General features: G+C 39.9%; 1 protein-coding gene across 1 annotated transcript; it reads right to left on the reverse strand.

The window, feature by feature from the left end:
* Positions 1-426: 426 nt before the first annotated feature.
* VSTM2A (V-set and transmembrane domain containing 2A) lies at positions 427-25223 on the reverse strand. The gene is made up of 5 exons (XM_013952773.2): positions 25145-25223; positions 22697-22863; positions 21730-21780; positions 17883-18219; positions 427-515 (listed from the first exon to the last, which is right to left on the reverse strand). The coding sequence occupies exons 1-5, from the start codon at positions 25221-25223 to the stop codon at positions 427-429; spliced, it is 723 nt and encodes a 240-aa protein (XP_013808227.1).
* Positions 25224-26237: the final 1014 nt, after the last annotated feature.

A 26237-nucleotide genomic window follows, 5' to 3' on the forward strand; every position in this document is an offset into this window, starting at 1 on the left:
AAAAAAAAGACTTTTTGACAAAGTTTGTGAGGTGTTTTATCAGGGTTGACGTTGATTCAGTATGTTCTGTTTCATTATTTGGCCTCTGTTTGCTTCCCGACTGGAACGATTCTTTCAGTGTAGGAAACTAAATGTCATCCATGGTTAATTTTATAATACTGATGACTCGCAGACCGACCCCTGAGAAGTCAAGAATATGAGGCTTCTACTTGCTGAAAGAAAAGGAAGCTAGGTCTTGCTGTTACAAAATGTCCTATTACATCACACCAGTTCTCTTCAAATAAAAGGTCAGTGATACGCCAAAGAAAATAAGATCTATCAAGAAAATGTGTGGTATCCTCTTCTTTTTATAATATTTATTTATTTATTTATTTATTTAGTATTTTTGTTTGTACTTCCTGAAGAAGGTGCTCCTTGTGTAGAGATTTAGAGTACATTGGGTGCAGAGTGGTGGTTGGAGGTTAGGGTCAACTTTGCTGTCCGCTCCGTGGATTTTACAGGCGATTTGCTCTTTGCTTTAAGAAGAGAAAGTGATATTGGAAAAAGTCAGCACTTTTAGATTAAAGCAAAGCACCCTTCACAAAGCCACAAACAAGAAGCAGGACAGAAAGTCCATGGCTTGTAGCTATCCTCGCACCTGCGGAAGAAGTTATAAGATATTCGCTCATCTTGCAGATTTCCAATGCTCCTTATAAGGCTGTTTTAAACACATACATTTATATATTAATTAGTTCGCCAGGTTGGCTCTGGTGCCCATGAATGTCTTGGCATGCACTGCAAGTGACAACACAAAGTATTTCAGTCCCAGGGAGGTTTGTCAGTATTGCTTTGCTTTTGTTTCTTGTCTGTCTTTTTTGAACACTGTACCACAGTAACCGTATACCAAGAGGAACAACCACCTTCCACCTCCGAGCATTCTTTACAAAGGCATTTCTAGCAGTGGCCAGGGACCTCAGTGGCTGCTAACAAACAAGCCGTCTAGTGGCTACCTAGTCTTTCCTTGAGCAACAGAGGAGATGCTGGAAAGCAGCTGTGCTATTTACAAGGGGAAACAGAATGCCAAAAGGCTGGAACTGTATTTATTTTTGAGAAACTGTATTTTCCCAGATTTTTTGTTTTCTGTCTAGAAACCTATGAAAGCAATGGTATATATCATTATTTCTCAAAACATGGTATTATATTTGAAGGATGTTGTCAGAATAAAAATATTCAGAACTACTCTAATGAAACTGAAATGTTGGCACACCCGGGACGTGAATATTTAGATATCTTACATACCAAGTCTTAGTGCTTGATAACTCCCTATAGCATAATTACATTCAGAATTTGAAACATAGTACTTGAGGTGAAAACCATAAACTGAATTTGGTTATACCATAAATAAAAACTCTAACAGGTTAATGCATGATTAATAGATTTTATGACTGTGTGGTAAATTTGTAGAGAATGAGTGCTATTGATGGTTATGGACATCAAATCTGTAACAGAACAATGTTATACACTGTCAATAACAGTGCTGGACTTTTAATAACATTATTTTTTAAAAAATCTATTAATCATGTTTAAGTTACTTTTATGAAGAACTTAGTAATAAATTGAATGCTGAATTCTATTGCAGCCCCCCAAAGCTTGTGTATCTTCTCATCATAACGAAAGCAAAAAGAACTCAAGGCAAATGCTCATTTTCCTTTGAGTTTTCAGACACATATCAGTAAAACATTCTTCCACATCTGCTAACTGTATTTATAAGTGTAGCAAGAAGTGTTTCATTTCCTGTCTTTTGGAAGTTTTCCCCTTCAGAAAGGGGGTTAAACTAAATCCTAGATTTCTGAATACTGCTTCCTTTCGTAAATGCATGGTGTGAGACATTGCATATATAGTAGTTGCTGTAAAAGACTCTTAGCCCTCTGTAACATACACAAGAGCTTCAGAGGTAAAACAGTTATATTTCAATCATCCATGTGTGAACTGAATTTCTGAATGAATATTAACTTTTGAATAGAGCCATGTCTTAAAGACACGACTGAACTTTTTGAAGAAGTCTGAGGGAAGCGTGTGCTCAGTTCCTGCTGAAAGTAGATAGGAGACAGAAGCCCGGTTTTCTCTTGCCCGTCCGATAGCGCTAGCCTACCCGTACTAGGCTGCAGTAGTTTTCTGGGCTTCTCAAAGCACATGCTCTGCATTAGGAAATTGAGCCTTCAAACAAGCACACATGCAAATTTGCTGGGACTTCTTCTTGTGGCTTGTTCTCATACAGGTAGTATTTCTGTGCTTGAGCCCACAGGTTGAATTTAATTTCTGTTTTCAATTTTATTGTGGCATGGCTTTATTCTCTCTTTTATATAAGACATAAAATCTGTCATTTGGCAGATCTTTATAAATGTTTTTCTTCCCCTGACAGAACTTAGCACCTTTTTTTATTGTTAGATCACTTTATGTTATATTGAATTATTTTCACTCGTCCTATTTTTGTTTAAATATTTTTTCAATCAAATAAAATAGTCTTGAGCAGTGTATTTCTCTTAAGAGGTCTTTAAAGATATATTTCCTCTGCATGAAATATACAGAACACAAATAAGGATAAATACTCACAAGAGTCTCATGGATATTTGTTAAAATGGCTTTTTTTAAAAAACAATTAATGACATTGTAATTTGAGAATTTGAAAGCTGTAATGTGTAGAAGAGAAACAGTATGATACAAAATATATTTGACTTAAACTGTTTCATGGTGGAAAAAAGCAGCACCATAATATTTGCAGGCAAAGCATTCTTTGGTTTTTGTTTTGTTTTGCTTTCTTCAATAAAGTTGGGGGTCACATATTGCATACACATGATGACTTTTTTTTATATATCATTCAGTCATTGTATAAATTCCCATCTCCTTCCAGTTGTGTCACATGTTGTACATGCATGTTCTTCTGCAAACAGTGAGTTTGTTTGTCTTTATCTTGAAAGGAATTTAGGTCAGCGTATATACAGTAAGTGCAAGTTGAAGCAATAGGGAACACATGAGAAAAGTACTTGGGGGAAGTACTGCTAAAAAATTTCAGTCTCTAAGTGAAGAAGGCAGCTGTTAGGATTGTTGGAAATCACTTTAGATAATACAGTGTGCAGTGTGCTTTACATGGTTTCACGAACTGATTAGTGTATCCTAATGCCATATCAGGGCCTTATTTACTGCTTTTAAATAGTTTGCAAAATGCTGTCTAACCCAAACTGATGCATTTTCAGTGATTCCTCATCCTCAATAAAATTGATATGCAGCAAGTATGCCTACTAGGTGCACTCTTATCTTTTCAATGGTGCTTTATGAAATACAATAAGAGTTTATGTATACTCAGGTTTGCTTTTTTCCACAGATGCAGAAAAGATTTTTCTTTGTACTCTCATGAACTCAGATATCTCTTTAGTTTTTGGAAGGGTGAAAGCTGCAAATGTAGAATAATAACACAGTAAAACTATGCTACCCAAGCTAGCTACACAAAGTAGCTATTTTAGATTTCTTCCTTTTCCTGTTCTGTCTATATTTGTTCATCTTCTATTATTTTGGTTTCCATCTTGATAAAGGATCAGCTAAGAGAAACAGGTGTGGAATTTCCATTTTAACTGCAAATCTAGATTTCCCCAGAAGCCCTAGGGTGTTTAAATGAGAAATTTATTTCCATTCTTTTACACTTAAGTTAGAGGCAAATTTCAGATCAGAATCCAAATCCAAATGTCTCCAAAATACAGAGTATCCAAATTCAGAATTTTTATACAGATTCACTTTTGTTGTACAGTTCTGATCAGGACTTGAATAGTATCATTGGGACTGTGAGCACAGTAAGTACAAAACTGTTGATGGGGCTGTGGATTTGCTAAATCAGTTACTCATTTCCCTGTCATTTCTAACATTATTTCCTAATTAACATAGCGAAAGGTAAAAGAGATTTTATTGCAGGTCAAGAGTACTGAGCAAAGTTGGTCTATAATTGTGTTACCCTCAAAGATAGTAACCCAGAAGAAGAATGGTAGTGTGTATGCATATATCATTTCAACATTTTTAGTCAAAGCCTACTTGTGTGGGTCAGGGATTCTCACTGTGGCCCATCAGCCACTGGGATCCAGAGAAATTCTTGCTGTGAGAAGAGAAAAGGTGAATGCCCACGTGTTTTTTTTTGTGTCCTACCACTGACATGCATCAAAAAGGGCAAATGTAAGTAAGTGAAATGTTTACCCTTTTTCCTATTAAAAAATGCTGTTTTGCCAAAGGCGTGTGATCATGAGAGAAATTTCTGTGTAACAGTGTGAAAGAGTGGTTCATGCCATTAAACTCTTTGAAGCTGTGATTTATTCAAATTGGGGTTTATTTAAATGCCAGGAGAACTAAGAAAAGAAAATAATAGCAATAAATAATTGTGGCCTTATTGCTTAAATAATTAAATAACCTATGCCACAAATGCAGAGCCAGATTTCTTTACTGTATGCATCAAATGGCTAAACATAAATTTTATTCTGTTAATAAGATTAATTTTGTAGTGTCTCAGTATAAAATATTGCATATCAGCAGAAGCTGTAAATTTTAAGTAAACCCATAATGGAGGTGATCAAAAAGCTAGTTAGGATGCCTGCATGATTATCATTCCTTGCTTCCACTAAGGTACTGATCAGACAAAATTTGCATAAAAATATGTGGGATTTGAGGAGGCAAGCAGAGAAAAGCTAATGCTGGTTTTGTAATTTTGCCTATTTATTTTTCACAAATGGACAAAACACCAATTTATCAACTGAGCAGCTGCTTTAGGTTGTACAGTTTTAGAATGTGCTGTTTGTAAGAGTACCTTACATGCTTACTCACATTGGTTAGCAAGCAGTTTGCATCTGCAAGGATCTAGCATGTTGGCATACCTTGGGCTTGCTAAGGTCTGGAAGGATGCTGGATGTAGTAGTCTACTGCACTCTGATTCTCAATACCTATCAATCAGAGCTATTAAACTATGAAAATTGAATTCTTAAAGTTTTGCTTACAGTGAATAGTCTGTTATCCTACAGAGTGAATTTGTGAATTCTACAGCTCTGCTTTAATATTTTATTCATCATGTAAGTTTAGCGAGGTTATCCTTATGCTTCCTTTAAATACTAAGCCAGTGATCACAAGAAAAAACTAATGCCCAAGCAGGGTCCTGGTTTTGTGCTGACCAGTACAGGAAAAATACAGCTAGTCACACAACAATCCATCCTGGATTCTCTCTATGTATCACATGATGCTGAACAGTCCTTAAATATATCTCAGGTGAAGGGGTTCCTTCTCTGCTTGTGCTGAATACCAAGTAATTTCATTATATTATTGGCTTCTGAAATCACAGCGATGTGACGAATTTGGCAGTTTTGCTTTTCAGGAACTTATGCTGACATTTTCTTCCATTTTTGAAGTGTGTGGCTTGCTGTTCTGCAACAGTCAGTTTTGCTCCTTAGTGTTCGATTTGAAATAGCCTTATTGTCAAGCCCAGTTAAAACCATTGGAAGTCATAATTTTGCATGATTTCTATGTAAAATAAGTAAAAGATCATGAAATACCTGCTGTAATCTTATTGGGGAAATTCATGAATCATAGATTTATTGAAAGGCCTTTGCAGGTTTGAGTCCATAAAGATAGGTGACACCAAGTAGACTTGTTTCTCTCTCAAATTCGATCTGAATATATCTCACACAAGTTTGAAATAAATACATTCTTTCTCTCTGACCTACCAATTGCTGTCTTTGTTTATTCTTCTGAATTACAGAAATCATAATTACATGTAGCTCTTCTGTACAGCTGGAATATATACACACATTCGGAAAGAAAATTTCCCTTTAATAAATATAAGGTCCCCCTTTTCCTCCTCAGGGGAATTACTTCTAATGTGTATTTTAAGAGCCAATCACTTCTGTTAAATTTGGGGGAAATAAACAAAAAAGGGGGAGAAGTGGGTATCGTATTCAAGCCTTCTAATGTAGGTATTTTAGCTGAGGCTTCCAGTCTACTATTCTCCATTGGCTGTATACTAGTCAGACTTCTATCAGTCTTAAACAGTGTGAACTGCTCATCACTGTCTTGGATGAATGTCCCACAGAGAGCAAATAAATTCATCTTGCATGCCACACAAAAAAAGTCTAAATTTCTAAATTTTTTAACATTTTGTAAGAAGAGCAGCTAAAGCAGTAGATAAATTGATAGGAACTTAGACTACCCTATGTATTGAGTTTCCATGAAGTCTACTTAGACTTTGTGTCCCATGTGTAGCCCTACTTGTCTGCTGTGTGTTCCTTTTTGCCAGCGATGCCCAGAAGAGCCGGTGAGGAAGAAGAATGGAATCCTGGTTATTCCCTAGCTTTCGCTGGGAAAGGCGCCAGGGCAAATAGAGGTGTTGGGTGCTCCCACAGCATAAAAGAAAGTAGCAGCACTCCAAGCTCTGAGCAGAGGAGAGACCTGTGCGAAAGGTTTGTGCCACTATAACTCCTGGAGCTCTTTCTGGGTTGGGACAGGTCACAGCCTTTAACTTGCTCCTAGCTATGCCTAAAGCCATGTTCTAATGAGAAATGAGATGGGAACACTTGTGAGAAGGACCTGAGGAGACTTCAAACATAGGCAGCATGTAGTAAAATGATACTTTGTTTCAAGCAGTGGTCCATAAAAAGTCCCAGTAAATCTATGAAAGGACAATAGATAGCAGTATGAAGAGAAAAAAAGGAAAAAAATTTTTAGCCAAATTAGATATTGCAGATGAGTGGAAATTTGAATGACTTATGCAATTTCACAATGCCGAGGAGAAGGAAAGAAGACTTATTGTTATACTGGTGTGACCAAAAGTGGGATTTTACATTCTGGCTGTTTTCTACATATTCTGTTACCTCAGCCCATACCCAAGGCCACATTTAAGTCTTGTTCCACCTCTGCAATGTATCTCCGAGTCACTCTTTTCTTTTTAATGTTCAAGCAGTGTTCTTGTTCATCCCTCATTATTTAACCCTTGACTGCAAACAGGCTTCCTACTTGGGCCACCAGTCATTTGCACTTCCCACCCCAGCATTCACTGTGAAGAAGGTAAAATAATCCTTCATGTCAATCAACCTGACCATGTCATCCTTTTAGCTTGGACTGGAAGAAGGGAGGGCTGAAATCCTAAAACATCTAACTGAAGTGGGAAATGCATCAATGTTTGTAGATTTTCATACTGTTCTGATGAGAATAGCCCAAAATATGCTGTTGAATTCAAAAACATGGCTTTGGGAAAATGAACTGGATAATCTAATTGGCTTAGTCTACCTGTAGTGTAATTTTTGTTTGTTCTCTGATTCTCATCTCCTTTGTCATGTAATTCACAATTCCCATTCCCGTCAATGCAGTTTCTTCTGTTTTAATATATAGCTTTGTTTAAATTGCATTAATAAATAATTGAGAATTAAATTATACTTTTCATACTAGCATGATTAGGAAGTCTTGACATACAAAATACTACTTTGGTTTTGTGAGTGTCTTTACTTTCTCTAGCAGTTATCCTAAGTTTTGTTCAAATGCTTCTCAAAAACTAATCTAAGTTGTTTTGGTCTGAAAGTGAGTCTAGGAATCTGGACAGACTATCCCATGAAAAATTCAGTTCCTGAAATTTCAGTTTCCTTAACATTTTTCACATGGGAGTCTTAAGCAAGTTGAGAGAAGTAAATTAGATTAGATATGTGTTTGGTGAAATGGGGTGCAGTTGAATTGCCTCTGATGGGCAGGTGATATGCAAGATGGAGTGTGTCAGAGTCAAAATGATTTTTGAACCTAAGACACACAGCTTTCATCTTTAGGTATACCCAGAAGTATGTTCCTCCTTCTAGCAGTTTAAACTTTTTTTAGTGCTCAACTGCCTCAAATTTCATGCTTTCAGCCAAGGAGTGGGTTCTTGAAGTCTCTGAACTGTTCAGTGCCTGTACAACTATAAGTACTTTCATTGCTATACTGTGGATTTTCTTGTCTTGATACCCAAACTTCCTTGATTATTCTTCAGAGAATGATATTCCCTGTGTCTGTGGCTCTCATCAGCCATTTGTAGTGGATATGCTAATTCTCTCCCTTTATTTAGTATTTCAGCCTGTAATTTTTTTACCCTGAATGTCTCTTCACATGTGTAAGTAATCCATTGACTTCAGCTGTTTCTATTTCAGTAAGGGAGTACTTTGGGGGAAAGGGGTTGCAAGTAGAGGTGTCTGCACAACATCTGTGGAACACTGGTGTCAGCTATTTGAACTAGTGTGAGAAGCAACCCCATGTCAGTGCCCATTACAATAGTTAAAGCTGAAGAGGAGGGGTAAGCTCAAACAAATGCAAGCCCTAATTTGGTTAATTGGTGGTGTTAATCCTATTGTTTGAGAACCATTGGCAGCATGTTTTATGGCTGCTCTTATCAACACTGAACACCTTTCTGCCTCATCCTACACCAGAAAACCATGGATATAAAATGTCTTAGACATTTTTTTAATGCATGACAGAAAAATGGCTAAACCAGTGCACTTCTGTTTATCTGTGTGAAATGGCTGATTCCACAGTAAATGCAAGCTTCTGTGGCTGACCTGTGGTAACCCATCCTCATCCCTTTACTTGTATGTAGTTATGCCCCATCTGGAATGAAGGTGGCAACTTCAGCTGTTAACCAAAATTCTTCTTGAATTGATTTTTTTGTTAGTACCCCCCTTCTACTGTTGTAGCTAAACATGGCTCCATCCAAAAATTGCTCAGTATTTTTGTAATACAGGTAAATATCTGTCTATTTGATATATGCAGCATTACATGATATATGCAACATTACAGTTAAACTGGTAACAGTGCCATTTCTGAAAGATATCTTAAAGTTACTTACAAAAAGTAAGTTTTATTTGAAGAAAAATATAATTGAACTTATCTCTTCCTTCTCCTGTGCTTTTCACATTCTGTTCATCTTTTCATCTATTACAAGAAGTCTTAAGTAGGATGGTCCTTAATTTTACTCTGTCATGTTCAACAGCAGTGTCATACCAAGAAAAACATATACAAAGAGGCTTATTGTAAGACAGGTAGAAGGAAAATTATCATTCTTCATAAATACTTCAGCATGAGATACTCAATCCCTTTGCTCACTTTTCACACCTGACACTGCTTAGGCTTGTGTTTAACATACAGTCAACCTGATCTCCTTCTATTTATATCATTCCAAATAAGAGCTATTTTCACGGAATTCAACTAAGCTCCCATTTATCTGTACCCATCCAACTAATCAGTCTGTTTTCTTCTGTCTGATTCTGGGATTGTGTTTTGAGGCAGGGACCATTCTTCTAATCCTTTGTTTGCCTGATGGATAATGTAGTTGTTATAGAGATTAGAACAATGCCTCTGACTAACAGAGCATACCTCTCTCTAAGGGCTGTGACTCATGTGCTCTTAATGGTTTTAGCTGGAGCAGTTTAAGATGTTAGTGCCTCCATCTCTCTACCTCCCCCTCTTTTAGAAATTAAAACCCCCATAGTAGGAGTGACAGAGGCAAATGTGTGCCACCTCTACATCTGTTTCATTAAACAACACGATGTTTTAGTTTATCATCTGTCATAGTCCACTGGCTTAATTCAAGACTTAACTCAAGACTGTGAAGTGGGAGAGCTGAGGAGCTGGCACCTGTTTGCTTCTCCCATCCTGGTTTGGCGCAATAACTGCTGATCCAGGGCAAGGCAAAAACTTCAGAGCAGCAACATCTTAAACTGTAGGAGCTAACTTAGAGTTCACGAGTCATAACCTTCACCCTTGCTTTTACTGTGATACAAGTAAAGACATACAACTTGCTATCACCACTACAACCACTGTGCACTTGTTCAAAAATGGTGGATTTTTAAAAGGAAGCTTGAAGGATTTGTGCTGAATCCTGTATTAATTTCATCTTCTTCACATTCTAAATTTTTGAATTTTCTACCTTTATTTCAGATTTTTTTTTACCATTTTCTTCCAAATTCTGAGGTATGGGAGCAATCATTGTCATGAAATGTTGTTCTTCATTATTCAAAGACTCCTTGGGTATAGGACAGCCGCTGATTAATGCATATTGTATGCCTATGAAGGATTAAACACAACATCAAATAGATGTTTGAGCTGTCGTTTTGGCAGGTAAGAGTTTCAGATGGACATGATGCTGTGTAGCCATATTCTCCAACAGTACTAATCAGTATTACTTTACTGAAGGATTTTGCACCATCTGAAAATTAAGCTCTCTGTGAGATAGCTTTAACTTAGTGCCAGTTCTTGACTTCATAATGATTTTATTTTTGCTCCTTGACAAAATACCTTGTCCATTTAACACTTTGTTCAGTCACACAGGATGAAGTGGAGAAAGTGGGCCCTGTAGTCATGTTTAACAGGGGTTTTCTTCTTCTTCCCCTTCCTTGTTTTGTCAATAGGTATGGCTCTTTTGTGGTGACTGTGATTTGGTGGCCAGAAACCTCCCTCAGTGTCATTGACAACACTAGTAGCTGAGGGAATAACAGCAGCAGAAATACCACTGGAAGCAAAAGCAGTGTTATGATTTGCTATCTGCGTTTTTGTTGCTGTTGATGAGTGAACAGATCCTATGTGTGAAGGGCTGGGAATGGTGGCTGTGGCAGTTAGCTTTCATCTTTTTATTCTTTTCAGTACATTAGGCAGCTTCGTTCCAAGACAGTAGCATTTATCAGTGGATGGGGGATAGACTTCAGTGAGGTGGATCAGACTGCAACACCCATAAACAGACAGGATAGCAAATTGCACTGCCCAAAAGTATGACAGCAACGTCCTTATGATAAGGTAAAACGTAGGAGTTGGGGCAGAGTCTTCTCTTCACAAAGCCAGGGGAAAGATCATCAGCTGTTCTTCAACATGACATCCAGCTTTATCATCAGCGAAGCAGGATTAGTTAATTATTACTCTAGATGTAAAAAAGGTTATGCGTCTGGAATATCTCTGAAGCTTGTGAATTATTTAGTCAAATTGAAAATCCCTGTTCAGAGACTAAGCAAATACTAAGAGCATTGAGCTTTCTAGCTAGTCTAGGCTGAGGTTTCAAAGAGAAACACTGGAAGAAAGTCCATCAAAGTGAAAGGAAAAAACCAAACACACACAAAAAATGACGGAACAAAAACAACTCCCCAGCCCTGAATCTGAATGAGTTGAAAATAGCAGTTTTCAGGTTTTTTTCCTTCCCTTCATTCTGTTTGCAGACAGCTTTGCTGTTCTAAGCTTCTTCAGATGGTACGAGCTGAGTAAAGCTTGGATTCTTCTTATGATTCACCCTCACTTTATGAGTTGGGAGAGTATTCATTCTTATCCTCATGCTTGAGCCAAATTTTCTGCTATTGTAAATAAATGCCATTCTTTTGGCTTCAGTGGAGTTGTATCCATTTCAACCAGCAGATAATTCAAGCCATTCTTTTAAAATTATAAGTGATACAAAGGAATTTTGGAATGAAGTAATGCATCATAGACAGGAAGCTTCCCGCTTCCCATCTGAAACAAGCAAAAATGTCCTCTGCTTTGCTGTATATGCATCAAGTAACAAACGGGTTTTGTTCTGAAGCAAGGAAATCCCATCAGTTATTTCAAAAGCAGGCCCTGTCACATACGCTGCAATCTCTGATGACCCAGTGCAAGCTGCCCGATTGCGCAGCAATGAAAAGCAATTTGAGTTAGCTGACAAACAGCTCATATACAACTTTTTTTTTCTTCTCTTTCTTTTCTTTTCTTTTCTTTTCTTTTCTTTTCTTTTCTTTTCTTTTCTTTTCTTTTCTTTTCTTTTCTTTTCGTCTTTACTAACTGTGTGGCCCATCTGCAGTCTTTCCAGCAGTTAATTACCAAAGAAAGTTGTATCAGGCACGTCATGTCATCGTAACTGTGATTCCTCTACTCAGTGAATTTCTGTGGGGCCCTGTACCACATTCTTATTTATCAGTTTTGTTCTAGAGGTGAGGTGACTCTAAAAGATTCATTTTAAATAGCTAAAATAAAAGGAAGAGATGGGATTAAGTGCATACACAGCAATGGTAGATGAATAACCAAATATATGGGTAAGGACACTAACAAAATAGGAAAGATCTCAATATACATATGCATAGATAAACAACAGTGTAGATGGAAAAAGGGTGAGATGAGTTTCTTTCACTTTGAATATATAGTTCCTGCTGTGTTTGTCCTCACTGTTTCTGGATTGACTTCATGGGAGGCAGATATCTAGTGCAGCATTCAAAGACAGTTTTCCATGTTTTCATACACAGAACCTGTAAGTTATTTGAAAAAGCAGCTGTTCAGCAATAGTCCAGGTTATGTCTGTCTAATAAAAAACGAAATCTGCCAGGGGATCCCCTTTCCTTTAGTAGGCTGATTCTGATCTGCCATAACCCCCTTTCTAAAATTCCCTCTTACCCTTGATTGTGATTATCTAAGGGTATGAAGGTTTCTTTACAAGCACCAGGGGTATGGATTGTACAGTGAAGATGCCATATATGTATCTGTGGAGGTCAGAATCCATGATTGTCTCAACAAATGTTAGAAGACCATGATTTTCTTCTAGAGTTCAGCCATAGTGCTTAACCATGGGCATGATTAAGAATGCAAATAGTCTCCCTAATTTCAGGGAGGATATGTTTGAAACTAAGCATGCCCAGAACTCAGTCTGGCCTGAGCACGTGGGATTGAGCAATTGCTAAAACGCTTAGAACAACAAAAATGCACACATACCGGCTGGGGAGTGCTTTCTCCCCTCAGTTTTTGAATCTGTTTTTGTGAGAGGAAGAGAAAGTTTGCAATGCTGTAATATCAGTGAGTGGCAATGTCAGTGAGAGATTGCTACAAAAAAAGGATAAAGGACAGTAGATACCATCTTGCATGATTTATGGGTTCTGTTTTTAATTTGTGATGACAGAACTCCAACTCCTCTGCAAGTGGTGTTTATTTTGTTACTAAATTCAGTTGGACTAAGTACTAGGAGTAGGAATTTAAATGTATACATTTGTTTCTATCCTTAAGTGTACACATATTAGAAATTAAGTATGATGTTTTTTGAAAGAAACCTACGGTAGTGGCGAGTTCATTCTCCTTTGGAAATCCCGGCCTGAAAAATGTTTTTAGTGCCTGTCATGACCTCCTTGCTTTGCCAGTGAAGTTACTTGGAGTAGAGTAGCACTTCTCAGAAGCTCCTTACAACTTCAATGTCAACAACTAACTGGCTAATACGTCTACATGAATTAAAATGGTTATAATTTATTCCATTATTTCAGAAGAGCTAAAAAAATGGAGTGGATCCATTTCAGGAAAAGAGAATTAATTGCAAGTTTCAAATAAAAAATAAAGATTGTAATGTATACAGGTGTAAAATGGGATACTCTCTGTGTCATCTTTTTGTAGGAATTTCTGAGAACTGCTGCTGAGTAAGAGTCAGAACAAGAAGGACAAAACTCTCATTTTGCTTTTGCTTTCATGGAGTCTTAAGAAAACAGCGATAGGCTTTCTGCAATGTGACAATTGCAATGACAGTTGGTGCCTCCTAGCCTTGTGGGTATTCAGCTTCTAAAAAAGCAGTTTCAAAAACCAGTCTTTCTCTCAGTGAAGTAAACAGTAATGTCAGCTGTCCCCTTGGCGGAGGTTAGAGCCTCCAGAGCTTTCTGTGCCATGGCTTTAAAAAGAGATGTACCAAAAAAGAAAAAAAAAAAAGAAGTTGGTGTATATCCCAGAAGATTCCAAATTGGACATAAAAAATGTGCTTGTAATAGGTTGGTAATAATGAATTCCTGAATTCTGTAGATAAAATGGAGGCTGGAAGGAATGTCATTTGTTTATCAGTATCAGCAGACTCAAGAAATACATTCTCATCCTCTTCTTTTGCATTCGTGCCTGTTGATCAGGTTGTTGATGTGGTTTATGCTTCCAAGAATCCAGGTTGTTCTGTCTTAGGTAAAGACCACCTTCTCCTTCATGCTGCTTTTCAAGTCACTCACTGCAACTCTGCCATCATCAGAGGAACAGTTTTGGCATGTCGTTAGGTCAATGGTTGAATTTGTTACTTTAGGAAAGAACAAAAGGTTGCTACAAATCAGCTGCGTGTAAGCAGTCAGAAATTGGGCCTAACGGCCCTTCCTCATTTGCAGCTATTCCCTTTTGAGTTCTCTGAGCCTGAGCTGCCCAAGTCTGGAAAGCAGCTAATGGTTTTGAATGCTTTATCAGAGCCTTGGCAGAACAGGAGGAGTTTGAGCGACGTGCACATTCTCAGCACATCAAATTCTGCAGCCCTTTGCATTGCTATAGATGTTGAGTGACTTGAATGCGGCTAGCAGAGTTACGCTAGGTTTATATCCATGAAACAGCGAGATTTGGCATAGCCTGTAGATTATTTGGCTTCCTTTCACCTGGGCTGAATTAATTTTGGCTCTTAGACCCCAGTTAATTGAAACATTGCCTAGAGTCACAGGACCCTGTGGTAACTCTGTATTTTTACCTTTGGACTAAGATATGTTGTTATGAATTATGCAGAAAAAAAATGTCTACCACTCCACCTACATAGGACATTTTCTGAATATATGCAGATTAGCCTGTCATATTACTCAGATTCCTGTTATGCTGTGATGGCTTACTTCATTTACTGCAGCCCATGAATGTGAAATGAAAGGGTCAAGCTGTGTTAGCTTTGACTTTTGCTTTCCTGACTTCCTTAACTTTGATTTAGACCTTTAATGCTTCTCAGTATATTATCTAAAGACTATTTGGGGGAGATATTCTCTTTAGTTTTTTTATTTCTGTATTGAATCCCCATTACTCTAGAGATAACAAATGGGGGCTTTTTGATACTCACTTTTCAGAGTAGCGCAAAATGAACCTCGTATTGCGTTAATTTGCCAACCCTGGCTGTATAGCCTCTTGACAGTTATCACAGATATTCTCCCTTTTGGGTGAGAGAATGGCAGAAATAGCTGTTCGGTTGACAAATGCTGATACTTCAAAATGGCAATGACTGTCAACTGCTTTTCTAGAGCTACCTAATAAAAATGTATTGATAACAAATAACTGGAATTATGCAGAATTCTGCAGTATGCTTCAGCATGGACGAGTTAAATAGTGTTTTCTGCCTTTCAAATATAAATTTTGGGGACAAAATATTCATATCATCAGAGTCAATCTACTTATGTTTGTAGCTGAGTTCTTCAGAAACAGCTGAATGCTGCTTTCCCAATAATTTCCCAGTGTCATGTTTCCCTCTACTGTAAAAAGGATTTTGTAATAATCTGTGAACATGTTAGGAAAATTTATTGCTTGCCATTAGTAACCATACGCTGGCTCTCTAATATTGGTGGATGTTTGACATAGTTACCTATGGTTGATACTACTCTCTTCAGACAGTGTTGCCAAAGTCAATGTATTACTCACCATGAATAAACACATCACAGTCACTCACTGTGTCTTTCAGACACAAACATCTGGGTAATAATGCTAATTTTGTGTTAAACCCTCTTTCTGTGTTCTAGGTTGGATGGATGTATTTCTGGTATGTAATATAATCACACAGCGGTCTCATGCATGCAAGTATAGTTTGCACAATATTTAAGAAGAAAGGAATTTCCTCTTTGAAAGTATAAGGAAGGTACATTGATTAGATACCGTATAAAGAAAGAATACTCACAGCATTCCTGCCTATCTTTGCCATCTCCTTTCTGCTTTTCTGATGTCTCACAACTGATGTGTCTCCTTCCTCAGCTGAAACTGCTCCTCAAAGTTACTTAGAGCTAAAACCCCCCACTGCCTTCTGCTTCTGTAGGTATTTGTATCAGTGTAGAATGAGTGTAAAATGGAGGTAAAATCAAAATCAGACTAACGCTGGAAAATCAGGCCCAAGTTTTCTCCAGAAAAGGAAAGTAAATCTTTGTTCGTGAAAGTTAAACTGTTGCTCAAGAAAAATATCACCAGTAATTACTGTGTAGCAAGTGACTGTTAAATTGTAATTAAGCCTCATATGCTTTCCTGGTATAATGTTTGTTTCTTCAGCAGATGAGTTTCAGCTCTGATGAATGCAGCATTAATTTGTGTTCCATCAGAAAACAAATGAAATAAACTGTGTTTTAATATATTTAATTTTTAAATTCTTTATGATTGGGATTGTCTATACTTGATCTACAGTAATCTTTGCTCAGGTAAAAAAAAGGAGATGAAGTTTTTAATGATCTTTAAAGAGACCTTTTCATGTTATAACCTACTAATTCACAGATAACAAATGCCCAATAATCAGGGAAGACATAGGGGGGACCAAAGGCATAAACAATATTATAAATTCAATTGTATATCCAAGTGATTTAATGGATTAGCTGTCGTGTGCACACTTTGGCGCCAATTCAGTGTCATCTGTAGCTGTAGAGTTCTCAAGCTTGTGACTAGTTTAACTGATTTCACGTAGCACTGACCAGAAAGCAGAGTTTTCATTTTATGGACAATTCTATGTATGATTCAATTGTAAAATAAGAGGTTTACACATTTCTGTGAAAGGACAGTAATTGTAAAATGATGGTTTTAAATCAATTGGAAGAGAACTAAATGTAAGTTTTAAATAATAATAATAAAAAAGATTTTAGCATATACAGAGGTAAAATGGTGACAGTCTGTGCATCATCTTTTATAATAGCAATAACAATAATTTTCATATGAATAATCAGATTGTTCCATTCTGTAAATATATTATCAAAATGTTTTTTTCTCTAATAGTTTGCCTGTAAGACAAAAGTGATTTAACAATAGGTGTGCTATGAAATTTGTTGTATTCCCAGTTTTGGTTTCGATGACATGGCATTTGCCAGCAGAAAAATGAAGAATTAGAACAAACTGGGTTAGCTTTCACTATGTGTTTTAAGCTAGGTGGTGACCACCTGTCTTGCTAAGACGGGACCTCAGTATGAACAGAAATAACCCAGAGATGCTTTAACTTGCACAACTTGTTTTCCAGAAAAATTTTGATCATTTACAACATGTCAAATTTCTTTATCCTGTCCATCTCTCTACTGCCATCATACAGCAGTGAACAGTCTCACCTCCTGTAGATCCATGTACCTTTGCATAACTGTAGAATTTACTGTATCAGCATAGCAAATGCAAAGATAAGCAATATAGGTCATTTATACAATGATGTATGAAATTTTCCAAACAAACGTGTAGTAGTCAGTTTCGATGTGGCAAATGGTTGAGGCATTGCCATTTTAACGCTTGATTCAAAATGTATGGTCACACTGCTAAAGATGACAAACCTGCATTCCCTGTGAAACTCTTCCCAAAATCTATATAAGAGAAAAAAAATTGTCGAAACCCCATAAAAAAGTGCATATCTGTGGTCTGCTTAGACATTTAGAAGTCTAATTCCTTTTGAAAATAGGACTGATACTAAAAGTAGGTTCATTTCACCTAATGTTAGAGGTATAAAAGTTAGGTGACTGAACTAAATTAATCTAGGAAGAAACACTACCTGATGGGTGTTTCATTTCATTTGTCGTGCACAGCCATCATAAAATGGGATTAATCATTCACTTGACATGCCTCTCTCTCTCTCCTGATTACAGGGAATACTAAACTTAGATTAAAGACCTAACCTTAGATGGATAAAGCCAGGTGAGATGAATTACACATACAGGAATTTATTGGTGGTTTTTTTTTTTGTTGTTGTTGTTTCTTTTGCCCAAAAGCTTTTTTTTCATCTTTTAGAAGGTAAGGAGATGCCAGGAATGACTGGGCCAGGAAGAAGGAGGAATAAATGAGCATCACAATCTTTCTAGTCACAACTCCTGGTTATCTTGTTGAGTTAGCCTCCTTTTACATGCTGGTAAGCAATCAAATGAAAAGCTCAAAATGCTTTACCATACCTGATTGTGGACTTTGTTTGGGGATTTTGGCTGCTGCTTCAGGACTGGAAGTGGCACGCACACGCTGATTGGCAGAGTTGTGGATGCTACTTGGAACAGCTGCTGAGATGTTTTTGCGAGGTTTCATGTCTTGCAGCCACATTGGAGATGCCTCAAAGGCTTGCATTCGCCGAGAGTGACTGTTAGCATTGACTTTGAGAAATGCCTGTGCCTTGTATTCCTGAAGGTCTCCGTAGTTGGCATCTGTCACCCTGCACTCATACAAGCCTTCATCCTTTTTTCTCACTTTTGAAATCTGCAGCTTGTGGGAGATGTCATTCCCTTGTACTTTCACTGTCTGCAAATTTTCCAAGAACAAAAAACAAGATATCAGCTGTTACAATTCTTTCTCTGGGAAGACTCTACTGATGTAGAGCCTATCCAGAGAAGACCAAGTGCCAGATTAATCAGTGGTGTGTTTATGCTTACTGCAGGGAAGTTACATCAGGGATAGGTTTGACTATTTGCTTCTGTAAGGATATCTGATGTCTTCTTTCCCAAACTGTTTAGATGGTATGGTCTGAAATGTTAACTGGCCTCAGACAAACAGCCCAGACTACCTTGCTCATTCCAGTTAATTGCTTAAGATCATGAACATTCTTAATGAGTGCTCTTATATAGACCTAATATCTATGCATTTCTTCAGTTAAACCTTTCCAATTAGTTGGCTTTATTGAATAATTCAGCTTTTGAACCACTGCATTAACAACTTTGTTGGAGCTGTTTGCCAATATTTGAACTTCTTTAACAATTTATTAGATTAGCTTGTACTCCTCACTATATTGAAATTGCATATTTGTCAGTCAATTTGTCCCCATCAGGTGTGTCTGAACCTTTGGTATTTTTTGTTTATTAACCACAACAAGACATCTTGTGTGAGGTAGTTCCTTTCATCTCATTTATATAAGTGTGTACTTATTAGAAGTCATATATCATTTCTATGATTTGAGAATACAAAGCAACTCATATCCAAGATCATTTTAGAAGCTGTCAGCTAAAATCAGACTCCTGATTTATCTTTAGTTGCTTTTAATATCTGAGGGTAATGTAACATATTTTTGTCTCACATAATTAAAACACACATGAGTAAATTAGGCATCCAGAAATGTCTGATAGGTATTAAGACACATTAGGGAAGGTAACAGATTCCTTTCTGTATGTTCATTACTTTAGAGAATTTATATTTAATTAATTGGCTATTACTTTGTATCTAGATTAATATCTCTTGCCTCACAGGAAGCCAGTGAAAGGGATTCAGTGGGACAGAAAGCTTGAGTTTTGAAGAACTCTAGAATCTGCTTTAATTCCACCATTGTATAAATATAGACGCAAATGTTACTTTGTAGCATATAAATGACAGGGTAATGACTATATGGCAGATCACAAAAATGGCGAACAGTTAGACTGAAACTAGGCACATGTTATTGATGATTATTCAACACATTGCTTCTGATAGCTTGGCATACTGTAGTCACCAGTGTTGGCAAAGCAGTTATTCTGCCTGCTTGATAAATTGAAGAGCAATACTTGTGAATACATTACTGCTCTAAGGTAGTGGATGGTCTTTGCAGCCTATAGTGTTATTTCCAGCTCTGAATTTATATTTGGCAAACTGAGTTGAAAGTATGGATTGCATGCTTTCAGGCAAAACATATGCAATATTAATTACACAGAAAGTACTGGATAGTTATTTAAACCATATTCAATAATAATAGATCTCTACTGAGCAGCTCCTAAGCAAGAGGATTAGAGAAGTTTTGTATGAGCCATCTGAATGGAAAGAGATCTGTAGGTCATATTCTGCCTTCACTTGCCCCCATATGTTTATCTGCAAAGTTAGCAGTATTGCATAGCCCTAATAGAGAGCAGAATTTGTTTGGGGGTTTGCATTTAAAATTTAGAAATGATTGCAGACAGCATGCAAATGTGGTTTCAATTTATAGCTAGTTATCATTTAAAATCAATAGAAGTGGTGTATTTCAGCACAGTTTAAAAACCCAGTTTCCATATTTTATCATTTCTTGATAAGAATTTATCAAATGCACTTAAAAGCTTATTCTCCTCTTCATGAAGATGATTACCATTAATATTAACAGAGACTCTATGTATGCCTCCAAGAAAAAAAAAAAAAGGCTGCTTTTATAGAAAGTATCTTTAGACTGTCAACCTAATGTTGACTTTTTTATTGCAAATATAAAATATGTTTTACACAAGCTTATAGAAACGCTGTATAAATGCCCCATCATGAATGATTAGCATACATAATGAGAGAACGAGAGATTTTTTACTTGAAAGATGGGACAAGCTTTACAGTCCATACTGTGTCACAGATCTTCTGGATTGCTGTGGGAATTTTGAATGAGCTAGCATTGATAAGGAATAAATTTGCTGCTAGCAGTATGTCTAGTGGATTTTTTTTCGAAAGGCCACATCTGGTCCTCATTTGTAAGGTGGTCTGCAAATGTAGCTAGAGATGTGGTCTGTGGCGCAAATGGTTTATAATGTAGGGTGAAAAGTATCATGGGAAATGTTAGTATGGCCAAAATATGTATGATTCTGAATATAACATGCATCTATTCTAATTTATAAATGCCCTTCAGCTATACCTAACTGTAGACCTATCTTTTATTACTTGGTTAATTTTTTGTAGGCATCGAAGAGAGGAGTAAACAAAAATGCTTGTATCTGTTGCTATTTTAAGCTTTGCTGATAGTTAAAGCCTTGGATGCTGCTGAAAGGCACTTCCTAAGGGATTGTGGCTGAGGGAAAAACCCCTTCGGAACTCATAGGAAATACTCAGGCTGCAGTATCTGCTAAGTATCTGTTTCCACTGCAGTGAGCACCACACCACGACCCCACTTCCATATGTTTCTTGGGATGCTGAGGGAGCAGGCTCCGAGCTCTTTGGAGGTTGGGGCTGTTGCTTTGCCTGGCTTGGGTTATGGGTCTGCAATGGGAGAAGGCCCTGTGTCCTCTCCCTGGTCAAGGGCTGGGACAGTGTTGCTTACAACTTTGAGATGATGTTTTGGTTTGATCTCCAAATGGCAGATAGTTATCTCTGGTATCAGAAGTCCACTTTCCTCAGAAGGAGAGTCCGTGGCAAAGAACAGAGATTACTCCCAGCAAGGTGGTCTTGTCCAAAGATTTTCTGAGCTACAAAAAGGGTTGTTTTCTACCAGTGGGCATGAAGCTGTGAAAACACCCATTTAAATAGCTGTCCACCACACTGAAACAAAGTGCAGCTTCAAAGCCAAATTTCGGCCTTAAGACCAACTTTGGAGGGCTCAGGCAGACTCAGCAGTTGTCCAGGGTAATTGGAGACAAGAGCTAAAAGGCTGGATGTGGGGTGTCTGCCTGCCTCGGTGGAAATGGAGGACCCGCAAGCCCACCCCACGGGCTTTGCCTCGCTTGCTGATGCTTCCACCCCCTGGGATCCCCAGGGCCACAGGCACTGAAGGCAAGGGCTATCCTGGCACCCTCTGCTCCGGGCAGGGAGGCAGGGGGAGAGAGGGGCACTGGGCTTTCAGCAGCCCCCAGGCCTGTGTTCGTAAAGCAGATGTGAAGAGGCGGCGGGGTGGGGGCAGCCTCACCGCACCCCTGGTGTGCCTGCCCCGAGGAGGTCGCGGCTGCAGGCAGGGCTCTCGGCGGCTGCTGGGGTTGGGGGCCGGGAGCCGCACAGGGCCTTCCCCGGTTCCGGGGGGCTTCTCTCTTCCTCTTTCTCGCCCTCCCCGTCCTTCTCCTGCGGCCCGAGAAGGCTGCAGCGACGCTCTCGCACGGCGCGGCAGAGGCTTCCTGCGGGGGCACTTACACTTATCTTGGTGCCGTCGCTGTCCAAGTCGCGCTCGGGCAAGAGCTCCACCTGCAGGGAGAGGAGACGGCCGTGGGTCGCCTGCCGCCCGCCCGCCCGCCCCGCCGCGGAGCCGCCGGCGCGGATCCCGGGCCGGCGCGGGGCAGCGGCGTGCCGCGTGTGCCACCTGCGGGCCACGCCGGGCAGAGCCGGCCCGGGCCCGGGGCACCCAGCAGGTCCGGCGGCCCGGGCAGAGGGGTAGTGCCCGGCCTCCTCCTCGGGTGGAGCGGGGCCCCGCCACCTCGTCGGGCTCCAGCCGAGGCACGGAGCAAACGTTTGGGCGTCTTTTCGGGGCGGCTGCGCTCCCCGACCGGTGCGGGGCTGGCTGGGGAGAGGTGAGGGGGGGATGAGGCTCCCTGGGAGGTAGTGCTACGGGACACGGCCGCCTCCCCCCGGCTTGGAAGGCTGAAACTGTCCTGTTTTCTGAGTTGTTTGCTTGTCCTCCCCCCCCCCCCCCCCAATCAAAAGGCGTGTGCACTCCCGTGGCAGCTGCATGCAGAATTACAGGGTGCAAACTTGGTTGCACCACCCGTAAATCAGAGGGCCCATGTAAGATCTTGCTGTTCGGGAAATAAAAATTCCCGCAAGGAGCAGTCCCTGACCAGCTGTTCTCCAAAGGGAAAATGAGAGAGACAAAAAAATCACACTTTGGAAATCCTTGTGATTTCGTGAATGTCCCTAGCTTCATCCTGAGAGTGACAGGCACCAAAGGTGCCATTGCTTGAAGTGGGTATTTTTCTCTGCAGGTTCCTGCGCTGCTGTTTCATGGTCAAAATTAAGTCCCTGGGGAGATCTGGAACCACCTCTCCTTCCTCATTCTCCCATCCCCCTTTCTCTCTTTCCTTCCCTTTCTCTCCACCCCGTCTCCTGTGGTGTTCCCAGGTGGTTTGGTCACTTGGAAAGGGGACCCCACACAGAACATTAGTACCTGAGTGCCTGTCACCTCGGCTCCAGCCTCTTGGTCCTCAGCTGCCCGCAGAAACCACCACTGAATTTCAAGGTACACCGAAGCAGAGCCGCTTTGGAAAGCACACGACATCTCCACATTCTGCCCTTCAGTGACCGTGACATTTCGGGGGAACTCAGTGAATTTTGCTGCAAAACAAATGCATAGCTTACTGGGATATCCTGTTATCTGCACACCACTTGTTCTCTCCATTTTCTGTTGCCTTTTTCCTTCTGTCTCCCCCCTCCCCCCCCTTTTAATTCTTTTCTCTGTTTTCCTTTCCTCATTCCTTCTCTTTTCTGCTTCTCTCTTTTCCCCACACATTAACTCCCCTGGTCAATCACTGAAGTTTACATTTTCTCCCCAAGGCACACACAAATCCACCTTGTACTCTAAGCTCTGCTCATGGGAATGCTACAGACCCCACCACTTGCTCCCATCGCTCTGTACAGTTACATGTAATTAGGACCAAATACCCTAGGGCAGAATGCAGTATTTCACCAAACTCACTGAGCGGTTTAGTGCAAGACCAATTTGGAAGAGGAAAAAAAATCAAGCTAGCTGATTTATTGTATTTTTTGGGGTTGAGCTTGAAAAGTGAATTGTTAAACCTTCTGTGGCTAGCTGAAACAGATAATAAGGAGGGACACTGTTCTGAGGTGTGGATTATGACCACTCATCAAAATGCTTATTTCAAAGGCTTTATTCAAGTAACTTATTTTTTCTGAGACCCTCCACTTAAATGATCAGATCAAGAAGCAATACATCTTCTAATTCTTTGTCCTGATGGACACTCCTAGAACTAACCTTCGCCTTTGTACACTGGTCCTTTGACCGGATTTGTCTGTCTCAATGTACCACTGCCAGGTTTGGGAAGTTATCCCAATGGGCATAGTCCAGGACACCAATATTTCTTTAAGTCTCAGTCTTGACTTCCTTCTCAGCCTTTTGTATAACTCAGTTTAAAATTGTGCAAGCTAGGGAAACTAATGATAGTCAAGCAAGAGAGGACTACAGCAGAACAACATAGTAAAACCTGTGTTTCAAGAAGAGGAAATTTTGGAAAGACCCTGCAGTGTTGCTTTCTGTTGTGTGTTGTTACAGATTGGCTGGAGCATATTATGCAAAGGAAATACTGCTAGTGTCTCCTCCCCTCTGTCACCTCATCCAGTCTTCCTAACCTGGAACTGGTGGGATAATTTGGGAATACGCTCAACCAGTTTTACATGTTTTGCCCTTACACTTGTGCTTGGAAACAGATACTCAACAAAGCTGATATAGCTTTTTATTTCACGAGGTCCCTTCTTCCTCCCTCCCCCCTACAGTCGGCGATTGTTGGTCACCTATTTAAACAGACAAAAGGGCTTTACATTTTGCATACACGGCGCTTATAACAAGTTTGGGGGTTTCTTTTTTTTTTTTTTTTCCCCTCCTTCCCTTCCTGGTCAGTGCGTGTGAGTGGTGTGGGGACGCGGAGGGGAATATCGCCACCACCCTCCCCTGCCGCCCCGCCAAGCACAGCCCGCCGGGCTCGCAGGGCCCCGCGGAGCTGCCGGCAGCGAGCATGGGCAGGGGCGGCGGGCGGGGAGGAGGGTGCAAGGGGACTGGGCAGGGGGCGGCGGGAGAGGGCAGGGGGACTGGGCAGTGGGCGGCGGGCAGGAGGCGGCGGGCAGGGGACCAGGGGCGGTGGGCAGGGGGCGGGGGCGGCCCCGCGCGATCTGTCCATGGTGCTGACAGCGCCGCCGCAGCCCTCGAGGTCCCAAGCAACTGGCTCTTGCAGCGCCGGGGCTGCTTGAAATGCAAGGCGCGCCTTTCGGCGAGGAGGAAGGCGGCGGCGGGGAGGTCTTCAGAGAAGTCGATTTTTCTTTTCTTTTCTTTTCTTTTTTTTTTTTTTTTTTTTTCCCCTTGGAGAAATACACATAGTCACCAAATGGAAACGAAGGTCTGACTGAGGATCTCAGGGTGATTGGAGGGGAAAGGGACGCAGCGCCGAGGAAGACTGCAATATTTTAAGGGAGGCAGTAGATTTAGCCATCCGGTACTCGATGTGAATGCAGTAATTATGCATGCACAGGTAGGTGTTTATTGTATGCATGCATACAAAAGTACAAACATGCACAACCAAAACGTGTATATGTCCATTCACTACCAGTCCTTTACTCTTTTGCAATGTGCTTCATTTCTCTCATTGCAGCTAAGTAAAAAAAGTCTGTTTTATTCTCACTTTGGGGAAACTTCTCCCTTCTGTTCCTATTTACAGACCGTTTTAAGCCAAATTTAAGCCTAACGCTTGGCATCCTCTTCTCCTCTCCATAGTGGTTGTTTTTCTTCTTTTTTATCTTCTCCTCTCCCCCCCTCCCCCAAATACTGTTCTCACTCTGTTTTAGCAAGAAAACACACATGCACATATTTGACAATAAGCAGTCTTACCTTGGGTAGAAAGTCCTTCTTGAATATACATAACTGAAAAGAAAATGAATCCAACATAAGCCAGAAAGATCCCCATCATTCCAAGATGAAGAAAAAGTCACATCAGGGTAACAAAAGCCAAAGGTGCCCTCAAAAAAAGGAAGAATTTATATATGTGTGTATGTATGTATCTGTATACGAACAGAAGAAAATTTTAAAATGTTACAAAAAGGCTCTGTATTGTAGCCCTAGCTGCAGCACTGGCAGCATTCTGCTACTCAGTGGAGTCTTTTTCTTTGGAAAGAGCGAGTATTGCAATACAGTGAGGTTTAGATGAGCTGTCTCAGGCACTGTGTTGCTTGAAGTCCAGATTCAGACTAAAAAAAAAAGCCCTGTTGAAAAGTGGGTATCAGCTGCTTTCTGTGCCTTTTTTCAGCTACCTGGCAGCTCCGTCCAACGTCAGCTCCTGCTGCTCAGGATGGCATGATGACTGCCCTCCCTAAACACTGATCCAGCTTGGGAAGTGGGGAGTGGGGGAAAGAAGGAGGAGGGGGGGGGGGAGAGAAGTCTACTGTGCTTGTATTGCTTCAACTTTTCCCTCTAATGGCTGCGATGATGCCTTTAACCCTTCCCTCTCTCCTTGTTCTCTGCGCCTCCTACCTGTTCTGATTTCTACTGGTTGACATGCTGGTGAAAAGCTGCTTTTTTTTTTTTTTTTTTTTTTTTTTAAGGGAGCCTTTATTGTACTGATGTAATCTTCGATCTTACATCCCAAAACACTCAGTGGCTAAGAGGGCAATGCAGTGGTTTGATTTTTGGTGAGTTAAGCTGTTTCTGTTTTCTCCTTTTTCTCTCCCTCTTACAGAATCTGAGGGGAAAATAGTTATCCAGTTATGCTACTGCACTTGCTATTGACTTCTCCAAATAACTATGCTCCTAGCATCTTACATTAAAATGTTGTGCATTTTGTCTTCAAAGACACATGAAGAGGACAGTACTTAAAATGTGCTTAGGATACATGTATTTATATAGATTTCTGGGGAGACAATTTATTTAGCTAGAAAAAAATGGATTTTGATATTCTATAGATGAGTCATAGTAAAAAAAAATTATG

This window comes from Apteryx mantelli, chromosome 2 (genome assembly GCF_036417845.1).
Source record: "Apteryx mantelli isolate bAptMan1 chromosome 2, bAptMan1.hap1, whole genome shotgun sequence".
Lineage (NCBI taxonomy): Eukaryota > Metazoa > Chordata > Aves > Apterygiformes > Apterygidae > Apteryx > Apteryx mantelli.